Genomic DNA, 15,717 nt, shown 5'->3' on the forward strand with positions numbered 1-15,717 from the left:
CATCATGATTCACATTGTATTGATTTTCTTTTACTCTATTGTCCTAAGCTTTTCACATGGGAAAAGATTATAACAAACAACTCAATCAAGTCCCATTGGCGATTTCGTGAGAAATCATGACTTTTTTGACAGGATACGTGTTTAGGCTACACCAAGTAATTTTTATGGATGACGTCCGCGCGCGCATTGATTTTGGTCTGTTCCAAGAAAAAAAAAGCAAGAAATTGCGCTTCCTGTTACTATGACCAAAGAGTTCCTTTTTTATTATTTAATATATTTCTGCAGGCCTGCAAAATCAATGGGATATGGAAAGAAACAGGACAGGACAACAACTGCTGTTCAACTTCAACTGATTTATTCAAATTATTGCTTTTTTCATGATGGATCAAAGAATTGTTAGTTGTTACACTGTGTTCTCTCATTCAATTTGCGTCCTAACATGTGTCGTCGACTATTATATTTCAAATCTAGGCATCTTGTTTTTTTCGGCCCTTCTTGTTTTTTTTTTCGCGCTCTCGCATTAGATTTAGGGTCTCCAAAGGACGTCATCCATAAAAATTACTTGGTGCAGCCTTATCAGAAAGAACTCCGGATGACTCCTGAAACTGTCTGTGGCAGCCATAGCTGTTTTTTTTCTCCCACATGGTACTTTCATTTTTCTGTGCCGTCTCTTGTTTATCCTTCCAACGATTGAAATACAGTCTCATTGCACAGATCTACCAGTAACTTACAGTTCGGGCGGGTAAAACTTGCACTTGATTGTTCACGGTCTCCAACCTCGTGTGAACTTCAAGATTTTCAGCGCGTCTAACTTGCGCAAGTTCATGTCCTGTGTCATGATAGTCTCGTCCACGTCGTTTAACAGGGCGCCGTCTATTCGCTCCCTCTCAAACGCCGCGATGACGTCATTTCCGAGGTTAAGGTGACGTAGGCACGCCGTCACTTCCGAGACGGATAGTGTTGACAAGTCGTCTGGCGGGACCCAGGTTGATGGGTCTACTGACTGTCCATGGTCGTCTTTCCCCGATGGATTCGCCATTGTCGGTATCTCAGAGTAGATCTCTTCAACATTATCGTAGTCAGTATCTGTTTCCGCGTCTTCTCCAACACTGACCTGCCCACTGCGAGGCTGAGACCCATCCCTCCCTTCTGTACCTTGTATGTGGCCACCAGTAGCCGGGGGCTTGGAAGACATCACTTGTACGGCTGGGCTCTTCGGGATATCATAGGCTTGGCTATGATCTTGACATTTCAGTTCATCAGGTGACCGCGCGGAAACATGAGGTGGCGACTGGTACTCTCCTCGTTTGGCTTCCCCTTGTTCTTCAGGGGGATTGGATGAGCGCGGAGTATCTTCATCTTTTTCTTCCTCTGGTTCCTTCGGTAGCGCAAGGCGAATGTTGAGTGGTGTTTTGTAGGACACGATTTCACTTGTTTTGTCTACTGATTCCATCTGCTTGACCAAGTCTTTGACACTGACGGACGCACGTTTCCCAGTGGCTGGTTGGTCACCTTCCGACGCAAGCGTGTCGTACACGGTATTTTCGAAGGCGGCAAATGCTGTGGGACCTTCAACAGTCGAGGCTGTGATTGGCTTGAGTGTGGTGTAATCGCCGCCCATTAAGTCGGTGTAGTCATCACTCGCGTCTTGGTCTGATTTCACTGTCGCCGATGTAACTGCGGCTTTCGGTCTCGGCGGTACTGGAGGCCTGGTCTTCTTCGACTCCTGCGCCTTTTTCAGCTCGCCAACAAACAATACAGGTATCGCTGTTGGAGGTATCTTATTCCTTCGTGGTTTGATTTCAGGCTTAGGCATTGTATCTGTCGAATCATCCTTTTCTGTAGGTGGTTCGACGGGAGAGTAGTAATCAACAACGTTGCTCTGTTCCATAGGAGGCGCTGAAGGGACCACTGCCTTGTGTAAGTCCGGATCTTGATAGTCGGGAGTTTCCTCGTATATAGGGTTGGTTGGGGCGATTTCTCCTATATTTGCGTATGTCGCGAGATCTGCAGGCTTGAACAGTTTGGTTCTGTCCTGGTATATAGAGGAGTATGGTTGCCCCATAACGAGGATGAACGAATCCATGTTCTTACTGTCCACGAGAACGCTCGTGCGAACGTTGGACTGAAAAAGGCACAGAATTTCCTTGTTTTCAGAGAGTTCTAGGTCAGCTGGACTGAACTGGATGTCCGTGTTGATAGAAAACTCGACCTGGGAAATTTGTCCGTCGTCTTGAACAGAAGTGCCGACGATCACTTCATCCCTGTAGGTGTGGAACAGCCGGACGTACCCCGTGAACTCGTCGTCTTCCCCGGGGCAGTCTCCGTGCACAAGTTTGACGTCCTGCGGCAGTTTGAAGTTGTCAATGACGTTTTCCACTGTGTAGGTTGTGCCGCTCTCGAACTCCAGCGGTTTTAGGGTAAACTGCGCTTTCAGATCTCCAGGCAAGGTTACCAGTTCACCATCTTGGTTGCTACAGGTGAAGATCAATTTTGGCCTTTGCTCCTCAGGCTCTTTATTCTCATGCTGGGAAGTCCTTCTCCCTTTTCCCTTGAACTTGCCCTTCAGCTTGTGCCCGAACCCTTTCTTTTGCAGCTCAGGAATCTCTTGAGGCTGTTGCACTGGTGCTGGTGGTTCTTTTCGTTGAGTAGATAGAATCGTTATGACGTCACCCTTTTTACACAGGAGCTGCTGTGGATGTGTGGTCGCTCTTCCCATCTCTGGAGACGCGACACCGGCGGGAGGAAGTTCATTGTCCAGAATGTCTTCTTCTACCAGAAGCCTTACAACCGGCATCTGGGACTGCAAGTCCTCCGTGACGACTTCCTGAAGGCTTTCGAAAACCTTTACGTTACTTTGATTTTGTAGGAGTTCGAAGCGACCAGGGTAGGCGAGAGGTATGTTCAGCTCCGGTCCCACCACAATGCCGCCCTCCTCACTCAAACTCTGCGCCATTACCTTTTTACTGGTGTAAGTGAAATGGAGGAGCAGGATCTGAAATGGAAAAAGAAATATAAACTCAGATAAACAAAATACCAATGAATTTATGACTTATAGGGCATCTCCAACTAGATACACCGTACTTTTGTTCAACAATAATAACCAAGTTATAGATACGATTTATATGAGCACACACACACAACCGCGGTACTCACAACTTTAGAGACAAGTTGTATGATTCATTTTTGATACCTAAGGCCTAGGGGGGAAATGTCGTGTTTCCGGCTGACTGACCGACCCTAGCAAAAACCTGCTGACCCTAGCCTTTCTGAGGTCGACCGCAAGGGGCATAAAATTGTCGATCTGACATCTAAAGTGGTGAAAACGTTGTAGAATCGTTTTCCAACATGTTTCCCTATTTCTGTTGCAATCGAAAAAGTGATATAAAAAGACCCATGATGTATTTCAGTTTTACCTTGTTAAACAGCATTGTTTGGAACACTTTGGACGAAATATAGAAGGAGAGGAACGAAAGAGAGAGTCCCTACCAATCGACCCTAAGTTTTTCATGACCGTAACCGGAACACAGCATTAGTTTTCCTAGGCCTAATGGAATATTAGATTTAATCCTATTAAGAGACTTAGGCATAACGCCTTTTGTGAAAAAGTTCGATGTCATGCTGTCGACCCCTTTACGCCAGAGAGTATTTACCCTGGCAGGTGTATAACCCTTGAATGTTTGATAGTCTGTCTGTGAGAACTGATCCGTGTCTGATTTAAATAACTGGAGAGTGGGCGTGGCCACAGCTCTGTCAACAAGTTCCGGGGGCTCGAAACTACTGAAGCTTAGACAAATGAACATCCTCACTGTCTACGGGTTTTGAAATCTTTGTTTTTTAGTGTAAAGAAACTTTACTGAAAGAAGTTTATAGCTCTTTAGTGTTACAGAAGGACATGATTGCATAGTAGTTACCTTCGCCAAGAAGGTTATGCTATCAGTTGTGCCATGGTGGAGTGGATGTGATGTGGGTCTGTGGGTAGATCTTCATCATCTTTGGTAGGTGAGTAGCGGTTGCAGAAAGAAGGGTTCGAAAAAGGTTTACCTGACGTTTTCCTACGTTACTGCAGCGGGCTATATATGTATGTTTGTTTGTTTGTTTGTTTGTTGACAACATAACTCGAGAAGCTGCAGATGTTTCTGCATGATATTTGGTGGATGGGTAGGAGTTGCAAAAGGGAAGGCCAAGTTCGATAACGGGCCTCCTATCGGGTATCTAACGTATTGCAGAGGAGCTTCAAGGTTTGAGGTCAAATTTTCTGCAAGTGATTTTGTATGGAAGATAGTCTTGTCGCAGGGAGTAACTTGTGTATGTCTGGGCCCCCTAGCGGCTTGTTTGGGCGTTTTTGTTTTGACTTCTAAAACTCAAGAAGGGGTCGACGGATCGTCGTAATTTTTGATATGTAGATAAATTCGATGATGTTGTACATAATACTAATTATCAGGAGCTAATTTGCATGATTAATCAAGAAAGCTTATAGACCCTCTGCATTTCATAAAAGGACTCTCAAACATGCGACATATGTGAAATTATGCGAACAGATACCTAATTTGCATGTCAAAGTCAATGTTCCTTCCCACACCGATGGTGCATAGGGCGTCGCCCATCTCCGTTTCAGTAGCCCTTGGGCCATACAACTTTGTGCAATCACTACAAAATACTATAATACCTTAATGGTAAATGATGGAAATGCCATGCTAGCTGCATTTGGAAGCTACGCAAAGGTGAACATTATCAGAAATAGATAATGCAAATTAGTATCTCATTTCCATAATTTATGAGGAAATGCTACAAAAGTCTTCTTTGCGAAGTATAAGATTTTTATGCTCTGAACATATTGTGTTAGTCGGGTAGATAAGATGATCAACTGATATAATTTCTGCTAATGAGGACATTATTTGCATAATCAATAAGAAACATTTATAATGCATCATACGAAAAAGTTTTAACTTGACATCATTTGGCGAAGATATGAGGTCGTGGAACTCTAGTTGTTCATGTTTATTCTCATTCTTGTTTACCGTTAAAAAGACTCAATACCGGTATCTATAAACAGGGTTTGTGTCTAGAATCTAATCTCATGATTTCATGTGTGAAAATATCTTAGACAAACTGTGAACGTTGACGACATCAAGGTTTTGTGTGTGCATGTTTATATAAAGGCACATATCACAAGAAACGAACACAAATCATGGGGCGTATAAAGTTCCATGTAAAGAATGTATGGTAAGATTACTGGGAAAACATTTTTGAAATGATACACATGTTTCTCATACGTCAGATCTTTCATAGCAGGCGAGGCGGCACATGTACGGCGGCTGAAATGCTCAAGTCGTGATCGCTGATTGGTCGAGTCTGAATAACCTTGTCTTTGCACTGGACGTTGTGTAAACAACGTCGCAATCACATGTAAGGACCGTTAAACCTTCTTGAAAACAAACTTTTCACTGTAATTAAGTATGTCCAAACGCTGCGAATAGCCAGGGGGTGAATACGTTCAACATTCTTGTTGAGTACTTAACTTGCGATGACCGGCGCAAAAATGAAAGTATCGAAGCACAGAACGAATTCCCATCCATCCGTGCGTCCGGTTAGGGGGGAATAGTTTGGGGGGGGGGGGGTAGTATTCATTGCTGATTGTAGTAACCTGTTCTAATGCAAAATACGACCCACAGATGTATACCAGGTAATAGCCCTAAACTGTAGTCTCTACCGGGCTCCATAGGGCGCTGGAAGAATACTGGTAGTAGAAATTTGTCAAATAGGCAGAGACATGCCAGAGGAGTTAGCCAGCCTAGCCTGCTTCGGAGTACGGCCCCTATCGCCAGCTAACTCCTCTGACAAGTTATCAATCTCTTTGGCCTATTTACCAACCACCTATGAAGTATGGTAGAGTCTACTAATTAGCTCAGTTGACATAACGTTGATAGAAACAAAAATTACCTCCCCTCTATGTTCACCCCTACATTTACCTCGTTCTTGGATAGCCCAGGTGCCTCGCACTCTGCGTGCGTCACTTTCACTAACTGGGGAAGCTTGTGGGTATCCAGCAGGAGGTCGGGAGTCAGAAACAGTCCTTCGTGGCAGTGGATCTTCTCTTTGACAGCGAAGATATCCTCGGTACCAACTGGCGCGGCCATAGATGTTAGTTCTGCCATTGTTTCTTCCCCCATATCACAGTAAGAGTGCGGAGTGCAGAACTCTTAACCACAGAGGTTCGGGCACGAAATCCACCTTCAGTAAGGGATCTGTCGGTTGCCGAAATTCATCACAATATGCAGAAGGAAGTACTGAGTTTTGATGTCAGGCTTCATGGAGTCACCTGAAATATATGAGTCGTCAACGTCCGAATATAAAGATCCAGGAATCGTCACACGTCCTAAATCTGTCCCAACTGGCATACAGAATATCAAAGAACAAATCCAGCAACGTCACAGTCGTGAATAGCTGTTGAACCTCGGGCTAGATGTCTGTAATTCCCAGAGGAGGTAGGGTTGTCTACTTGTGCTTTTCCCCAACACCCGGAAGTAGATTTTCGTCCCAAATGGACCGCCCCCAAAAGTGATCATTACATGAATAAACATGAAATCTAGCTGAATTGAAGGAAACCACAACTTGTGTTCTATTAACATCAGAACATTCATTGGTGTCCTGCACTTGTGCAAGTTTGCAGGGAAACCTGTCATTTCAAAGGACATTTTTTCGTGAATTTGTAGGTCGTTGTGAACATTTCGCTGCGGTCGTTACGTGCAACCTGAATCCTTTCCAGGTGAGCAGGTGATTCTTTGATGTGTGACCAGGTGTATGACGTCATCATCCCCTTTCTGAGGAAATCACGTGATCTGAGTCACAGGTAAACTCAATGAAATACTACGTACTTCTACTGCCTTAGAAATGATATATTATTCATTTGTTAATGATCACTGACCAATTTGGTTTGGAGGTAAGGGTAGATTGAAAATACAATGTATCTGAATTTATGTATGGCTAACTGTGGGTTGGTTAGTTCAGACCGTTGTTGTGTCTGGTGGCACATAGGGCAGCGAGTATCCTTGCTGTTTTAGTAGTAGGGTATATTTTACAGCGAGAGTTTGCTAGCAGCCCCCACCCCCTCGAGGCATTTCCACGAACACGGGACCCCATTTAACGTCCCTTCCGAAAGACGGGTGCAGCCCCAACCGAAATGCCCTACACAGGATTGAACCGGCGTTTTCCAGTTACCAACTACGTGTAATTGGAACAAAGAGCTCAACTGTGAAGTTCCTACGATTCCTGGTTAACTGTGCGAGTAGACTACAAGGGATTCTAGAAATACAGTATCATTAAAGGTCGTATAATTGTCTTCTTTCCCGCAGACTCTGCAGAGGCATGCACAGTAGCTTTACAGTGCACGTTGTTCCGCTTGATTATTCACCCGTACCCAACAACTGATGACAAATGCCACCGTTTTACGTGCGTTTAAGAGAAACTTTCTGGTGAAATTTGAATTCAGTTATGACTATTTGCGTGCTATAGATTTATTAAAAAAGGTCCATGTTAGTCGAAGTTTTCTTTTGTTTTTATTTGCAACGCCATGGTATAAACGCACAGTGATGTGTAAAGTTACATGGCCATGTAATAGAGTCAGAAAATTAAACAAGTTGTGATAGAATCATTATATAGCTTCTATTCAATTCGTGTGTAAGCCCTCGTCATCACTGCAAGATCTTCATCGTGACTCTTTTGTTTCTAATGCACACACACGAAGAAAGACAAGTGCACGTGGTTTCTTACTTAAAACAAGAAAATAATCAGTAACTGTTTTGAAAATCGTCCTTCGTATCCTGACTTTTAACTAACAGTTCCACTATTAGACAATGACCAGAATAGCTATCATTTCTATCCAAACCATAGTCCAATCAGACTTGGTCTGCAGATACCAAACACTTAAACGTGGCTTCTCCCTTCGACCCCTTGTACACATTATATAAACACTGACGGAACCATTGAGTCGTCCCTGCCCTGTCCGTCTGCACAATGGTCTGTTGCATCTTTAGTACGGCCGGAGCGTTTCATGGATTCAAATCGCTGAATCATGTTGTTGACGCTGCGCGAGGACATGGAGTCATCCTCTCCTGTCTCTAACCCTGACCTAATGGTGAAAGACTCTACTCTGGCGGGTTTTGTTGGTGTTGTCGGTTGCATGGCTATCTCCGTCTCTATTTGTTTACTGTTAGGTAAGTAGTGTTCAAAGACTTTACTTTCGCTTTTTGTCTCGTTTTGATTGGGGGTGAGAGCCCCAATCTGCACCCCTTTGCTAACATTTTCAGTGCAGTGTAAATGGGCACTTCGGCCAAGACTGGAGTTTAACTCCTTTTTCTTCGTAGTAAAGTTCATCCGTGGTCGGCTGATGTCCTTTTCACTGGCCATAGATGGAGTTTCATTCGCAACTGCCGATGTCTCCTTTGTTTGTGCTACGACAACATTCGATGGACGCGTTGTCTTCGGCTTAGGTTCGACATCTCTCGGTGGTTGCTCGGCTCTAGTCGGTTCACGACTCGGCCTGACACCATCTCTCCCCACATTACTTTGCCCACTACTGAGCCGTCTTTGCAACATTTGTTCTAAAGTTACTGCAGCCTGTTTTACATCAATACAATCGTAACAAAGGTCTGAAGCACTGCTGTCGGTACTGATATGCTTGACATTAGCAAATTTCGTGGCACTGTTAGCTTTTGGAGGCAAAAAGTCGGCTTTTGCTGAGTACTCTGTCGTGCTCCTAGGTAAGGAGTTGGATGCCACAGGGCCTTGCATTACGTTCCTTACTGCTACACTAGCTTGTGTAACCGAAGTTGTTTGTGCAATTAGATGTGCACCATGACCATTCTCATCATATACAATCTGTCTTGAGGGCCTGCGGTCGACTGCTGTCGCTTCCTCCTCGGCAAATCTAGTACTCTCTTCGTCATGGAAGATCGGAACGACTGGCGGGATCGATTTGACGTCTTCCCCCTCAGACTCATCGTACACGGACTCGTTATATTCCACCTCGACCAGGTTAGTTTCCGAAAACCTGAAAAGTCCAGTAGTCGCGCTGCCGAAGGCGTCAATGTTCTGCGACGGATGTGACAGGCTGTTGTGGTAACTCTGCACGTGTTTTGCCCACCGCGCCACCTGGTGGTACTTAGTTGTCTCTGCACCATGCGCGCCATAACCATAACGATCGTGAGTAATAGGTTCAAGGAAATAACTACCGTAGTCTACAGATCTATCCGCGCTTTGTATCCTCCCTGTAGCACGAACACTCAGCTTGTCGTCTTGGGAAAACCCTTTCCGTGGCGAGACAGTCTCAGATCTGATGTCTGTGATGTTCCTATCCAAGGAGCCGTAGCCTACATCATCCTCATGGACATGCCCCATATATACGACATCATCATAGTCGTAAAGGTCAACATTAAAGGGCCATTCCACAAGCTCTGGCTCTCGACCTTTTCTGTCTTTCTTGTCATTTCTCTCAGATGCAGGCACGAGAGGATAGTACGTTTTTTCCGTATCATTTCTTCCATTATTGACGCTATCTTTTGGCTGAACGCCAGGAGGAAAGGTTGCACTGTAGATGGGGACATCGTTCGGAAAGTCTACAACGATAATGTTTTCGTCGACTTGCCCATTCACCAAAGTTTCCTCCGTCACATGGACCTCGAAATGTTCGTCACTCTCTTTCCGGAGTGTTGTTTGTCTCTCATGTTGATTGGCGAAGTCATTTGCTAGTGTGTCGTTGTCTACGGTAATTTGAGTTGAATCCTCATAGTAGACAATGTTAGACTTACCCTTCTTTCTTTTTATACTGTCTTCTTTTGTGTGAACTAAATCTCGTGGAACTGCGATCCCATCTTCGTCATAAAGAAATGTGCTCAATCGCCGAGCTTGTTTACTAAGAGTATTGTCACGTGCGTCGCCGTTGTCAACATCGGCGACGACATCTGTTAGGCCAAGATGCTTGTACCTTAATGAGACGTCTTCCTCCTTTGGCGGCGGTGCCCTAGGAGACTGTTGTTGAGTTTGAACTATTTTGCCTGTCTGCCTGTCTGGTCGGGGCTGGGATGGTTCATTTGGGCCACCCGGTGTCGTCTGCTTCCGGGGTTCGACCTGTGTGTCTTTCGGTACCCTGGCGATGAGAATCCGATCAGTGGACCGCAAACTAGACATCTTCTTGTCAGCAATAGGCTGTAGAAGGTTCGGGAAGGACCTGAAACTCCGGGATTTCCTTATCGGAGCAGGCCGAGCTGACAATTTGTCCGCCATTGCCGTTTAGGCAATCAATATTTGGGCAGGCTAAAAAACGTGAGTGTGCGACGTGGACGCTTCAAATCCGTCAACAAATCAGGTGATCTCAAAACATCCCGAAATACAGACTACCGTTTGTAGCCTGTCCTTTGACTACGTCCCTCGGGGACCTTCACTGATGGTAGTCCAGTTGAGTCTCGCCATGTAAGCTGCAAATCATATATCAATGAAGAAGACATCCCAATGTATACCTGTACCGCCCACTAAATACTTCAGAATGAATGTGAGATATAACGTCTTTCAGGGAAGAGTCCGACTCCTCGACGACGCCGTAAGTTAAAAGATTACAAACGATATGAAGATCAACAGGAAAAAATGGTTCCCATTTGTTGCTGACACGAGTTGAAAGGAAAGGTCACCGAAAACAAGACTTTCTACTTCGGCAGGTCGCTGGTTGGAGAGAGTGCGTGAGAAAATGTGCTGTGTGCGGCGTGTTCCCTGGGGGCAGGTGGGCGATTGGGCACAGGAGGAGACATAATAGACAGGAATTCTGCGCCAGCGGGTAATAACGCACGAGCAGTTTGGCTTAATGGTAGCACGGCCTCATATCATTCCACCTGGATGCATCATGAACAAAAATACGACCTGCCTGTCAACATCAGCCCGGTACGCTTGGGGACGCTTCTGAGGATTGCTATCCCGAGGCCCCCTTTCTGAAGCTATTTTGTTTCCCTCACAAACTGACACTCTTCCCTCCTTCCTTGTCGACCAAACTTCCACTTCTTGCCCACCATAATCTCCAAGCAGATGATAGAATGGATTATCAGTAAAACTGGGCAGCTAGCAGCCAAAAACGTTACGACTTTCCTTCCGACCATCTGCCTGTGCATTATCCCACTCAAATACTCCATGTTTCCTATAAGTCTTGTTATGCCTCAAACAAAAGTTGAAAGCATACGAGAGTAACTTTGTGGAAATGACACACACTGTAATTGCCGGCAACTCTCATTTATTGACCTGTGTTCAAAGCGGAAGCCATGATTCATTGACGTCTTATCACAAACACTGTTAAAAAGTGTGTAGTCGTTCATGTTTGTCTAATGACTCCTGTAAGAAAAAGCTGATAATCATCATCATTGGAAGGTAGATACTTTAGTTCCCAATAGTGACAAACACGGATTCTAGGATCAAGACAAATACAGTCCTGTCTTTCCCGTAAACCCATGGCATAAGGCGCAGTGACCATTCTTTAACACAGGAAGCGGGACGAAACATCCTGTAATTTGGATGTCGATGTGTAACGTTACAAATGTATGCCCTAGAAACGACTCTGCGGTCACATCTGACGTCACACAGCTTTAGTGCACAACGCTTTGTTATACACGTACGCCATGAGACCTTTGACCAATCACAGACGTGGGCACAAATTACACAAAACCTTAGACTATGACCTTTTGAACTCCTTAACTTTGTGTTAAACGTGCCGCACCACATACCATCACGTCAGGAGGGACACAGGGCTACCTCGAATGTTGCCTGCGGATAAGTAGCTAGTTTCTACGTCAAACCCTAAGTCTGTCATCGTCAGAAAACCAATAATGAATTATCTCGAACGTGCAATTGACATCAAATAACTAAGGATATTTTGTCAAAATGCATCGATACATGAAGCAAATGCGATTTTATTGTATTCTTTTATATCGTTTAGAAGTTATGTTTTCATTCTAAATGTATTTTGTCAGCAAAAAAAGAATGCAGGGTCATATCTGCACCACATGTTCTTTCTAATGTTTTCAGCCATCATGTTAGTGCGTTATTGTATCGTGTCAGATTATCATTTTACCATATAGATTTGTCGTGATAAGAAGTCATTGGTTGGCATGATTTTTAACTTTGTAGTCAGGCAAGCTTGTGGCCGTATACATATGATTGTATTATTGCAAACAAAAAGCAACGCCGTATATATCTAAAGTAGTCTAAGATCATTTATGGCATATAATGGCAATTCGAATTGTTCACCTTGTTAAATCTAATATTCAATTTCAATGGCAGCATAATTAACTTTTGCGTGAATCAGAAAAGCAGACAAAAGCATTTTGGCCTATTTTGATTTCGCAATGAATTGTTATATAATGTCCTGTTTGTTATTTTGGGATGAACTTTGACATCTGCGAATACTCAAGGCATAGCTGGGGAGGAAAACATTGCGGTCGGAGTTGTCCCTCCCCGCGTTTGATGTCATGAGTGAGGTTGGGTAGGCACATCACGTCATCACTGGCACCTCACTAGGCCTAGTGGAACACGGAGGGTTCAGTTAACATGTTGGTGAACACCTAACAACGTAGATAAGGGGACTTGAGACTTGCGCACAAAACACATTGGTGCTGTCCCAAACCTACAAGCAGATGATGTGGCTGTTTTTTTCGATATCTACCTCCAGTCAAGTTGTACCGGCATTCATAAATAAGAATGGTAAGAAATATACATCTGGACACCACAACATCCGCTTGGAGATTATGCTGACAACGGTTGCCTTTGCTGTCTAATGCATTCAGTTACAACTAGGAGCTGTACCTACTTGACATGCATCTTTATCTGCCAAATATGCAATATTAGTATTGGCAGATTATGAAATAAAGCATATTTGTACAAGATTATTATATGTTGTATAACGTTACATATGTGGCTAGATAGATGTTACACAAAAATCAGCGGTCGCGAATCCTTCCTCATACCGGTAATGTCTATGTACGAAACGTTGCTGGCAGAACGTTCTAAACCACCTGTTGTCTTCTGCTGGTCCTGAGCTTGTCCCGCGGACTCCCGCCGATGTTCGCTCGTCGTGTTGTCCCTGGAAACTTCCTCTCCCACGGTTGCGAAATGGACGCGCTTCTGTGAGTTGGACCTAGGGGGTCGGGGAGGGGGAGGACCTCGCCTACTTGGAGTTTTCTTGACGGGGTGAGCTGTACTGTCCTCCTGGATGTGTTTCCTTTCTCCCGAGACTAAAGCGTAGACGTCTTCGCGACTCTTCTCTTTGGGCTTGCTCTGCTCTGTGTCTGATTTGTGTGTGGACGTCATGAAGACTTCCGTCAACTTCTCGAGTGCTATGGCGTCAGCTTTCTCGTGTAGGATTATTTCCTCCGGCCCTACCGGGTCATACTTGTCTGGGCTCAGAGAAATGCTGTTAGGAAAAGTCGTACCTTCCCCCGAGGTTCTTAAGTCCAGAGAGACAGACGACATACTTTCCCCAGTGTCAGATACAGTATCTTGTCCGACTGCATCATCCTTGACATACCCCTGCACATCTTCAGAGTTTTGATCATCTTGTTGGCCATCTTTTGTTACCGTGCCGTTTTCTGTTGATAGATGAGACGTTGAAGTGGGGTCCTGTAGCACATCGGGAGACGGCACCAGGTCTTGGTAGTCATTCGTCTCTGTAGTAGTAGGAAGTAGGCAGGTGTAGGCTGGGTGGGACGCCTCGAAACTGGCGGTATACTCCAGTGGAGAGCAGGCGTCGCTCGAGCTCTCACCCACACGGTGGATCTGAACAGTCTCCACTTTCTGTGCTCGTTGCCGTCCCTGCTTGCCGCTGTATATCTGCTCAAGAAGGTTTGGAACATCTCGAGAGATATTTAGACCCAGCGATTTTACCTTCTTCATGGGCTGAGGCCGGTATCCGACAGTAGCCGGCTGGCGCACGTTCGACGTTAGCGGTTTTCGCCAGGTAGCCATCTTGTGGTGAGAATGCGGCCGCCTTACAGAACGCTGTATTTTGAGTAGTAGTTCCAAGTCCACGCCTTGTTTACCAAAAGGTCATAAATTCCACCAGGCACGTCAGAACTGGGCCGATTTATAGTCGCAGCCAGAACAAACCTATCCCCATAAAAGTACTAAAACTTTGTCTATACGTTGAAACCAATATGCGATTATTTTGAAACACGAAACAAGTTTGCTGTTCAATGATAACTTCTCTTTAGCACAAGGAACTACTTGGGCATCAAACCAGTCGTTGTTTGCCGAATGAATACTCTGCCACAACTACACCGTTCATGCATTCTTTCGTAACCCAGTGTTACAAAAGAGACCTGGTCCCAAATGTCAACAAAACGTTTTTCGTTGACTAAAAGTTCCGTTGCAGCCTGGATACAAGAATGTAACGTTATATAAAGGAAAGCCTAAACATACATGTCAACGGCACGGCGCGTAGTACTTGCTTATGATCATGTCATGAGACATTAAGTCTGTTGCATGTTTGGTGGCATTGAGCCCAGCAATATGGAATGGGGGGGGGGGGTGTGCCGACAGTGATCTTGTATGTAAACCACGATGAAGAAAAGCTGATTTGGGCGCTAAAAGGTTAAAGAGTGAATCATACTGCTCCCAGCTATGCCCATGCATTCATTTCCCTGTTGACTGACTAAGAACATAGACTGACAGCTCTGAAGTAGAAAACAATATCAATTGAAATTTCATCTTTTATTATCATGTAGTAATTAAGTCTACTGTACGTTAACTCACATCTATCTTATATCTCTTGATTAAAGATAACTGACATATTTGCGACATCACGGAAATGTCATGATAAATTTTGTTTCCTCTAAATTTCTTGAACAGTTGTGAGGCAATCCAACGTCGATCACCCTATTCCGTAAATACAATAAAACCTTACACCACCCCCTTAAAACGTCAATAAACATACAATCTATGGTAACGCAAATATAGTCCACTCGTCTTAATGCAGGCTAAGCAATCTCAGACGTGCCGTTGTTAAGAATAGATCAATATAACGTATATTACCATTGCAGAACTTCAACATCAATAAATACTAATGCCACAGGAAGTTTAGTGCACGTTAGCGACCTGTCTGGGCACTTTGGGGTACATTGTAAACAGACGTGTGCAATGTTTGCCTTGTCTCCCAGTGTGTGTGTAGTTTGCACTAAGGGCAAACAGGTGGGGAGAAAGTGCGGTTTTCTCACCAACTTTGTCACAGATAAGGTACTTGCGCTACATCGATCATACATGAACATTCTGCTACGAATCTGCGATGGCGTAGTTTTGACCTAATTTCAACAGTTCCTGCCTCTAGCTAAACAGACACAAGACCTGATCAATTCTAAGGTGAATTCCGCCGGTCAGGTATGGGTGGTGGTGGGCCCGTCGGTCGGGACGTCATCGTTTTGACGATGTTCCGTTGACCTCCGCTAGATGTCCTCAGTGACACCCACCCTGTATCGTCCTGTATTCGTACACCTGGGTTCGTGCTTGCGGTGTTTTTCTTGAGGTCTAGGTTCTGTAGACTTTCAGTGGTAGCTTCTGGGACGGGAGGAGCCGGTCTGCGAGGTTTGGTGACTGTTTGTGGGAGTGGAGACGGAATGACAGTCACGTCCGTGGCATTGCTGGGTGCAGATGTACGACACTCAAAATCTTCTCCGAACTTTTCCCAAGTAG

The 15,717-nt window shown here is 44.7% G+C and overlaps 2 protein-coding genes across 2 annotated transcripts; both read right to left on the bottom strand.

Moving 5' to 3' along the window:
* Positions 1–476: 476 nt before the first annotated feature.
* LOC136427475 (GRB2-associated and regulator of MAPK protein-like) lies at positions 477–6,530 on the bottom strand. Its single transcript, XM_066416350.1, has 2 exons — positions 5,973–6,530; positions 477–2,995 (listed from the first exon to the last, which is right to left on the bottom strand). The coding sequence occupies exons 1-2, from the start codon at positions 6,171–6,173 to the stop codon at positions 764–766; spliced, it is 2,433 nt and encodes an 810-aa protein (XP_066272447.1). The 5' UTR covers positions 6,174–6,530; the 3' UTR covers positions 477–763.
* Positions 6,531–11,253: 4,723 nt separating this feature from the next.
* Positions 11,254–14,428, bottom strand: LOC136427477 (uncharacterized). The gene is made up of 2 exons (XM_066416353.1): positions 13,050–14,428; positions 11,254–12,557 (listed from the first exon to the last, which is right to left on the bottom strand). The coding sequence occupies exons 1-2, from the start codon at positions 13,996–13,998 to the stop codon at positions 12,538–12,540; spliced, it is 969 nt and encodes a 322-aa protein (XP_066272450.1). The 5' UTR covers positions 13,999–14,428; the 3' UTR covers positions 11,254–12,537.
* Between the last annotated feature and the right edge of the window lie 1,289 nt (positions 14,429–15,717).

Source organism: Branchiostoma lanceolatum, chromosome 2 (genome assembly GCF_035083965.1).
Source record: "Branchiostoma lanceolatum isolate klBraLanc5 chromosome 2, klBraLanc5.hap2, whole genome shotgun sequence".
In the NCBI taxonomy this organism is placed as follows: domain Eukaryota; kingdom Metazoa; phylum Chordata; class Leptocardii; order Amphioxiformes; family Branchiostomatidae; genus Branchiostoma; species Branchiostoma lanceolatum.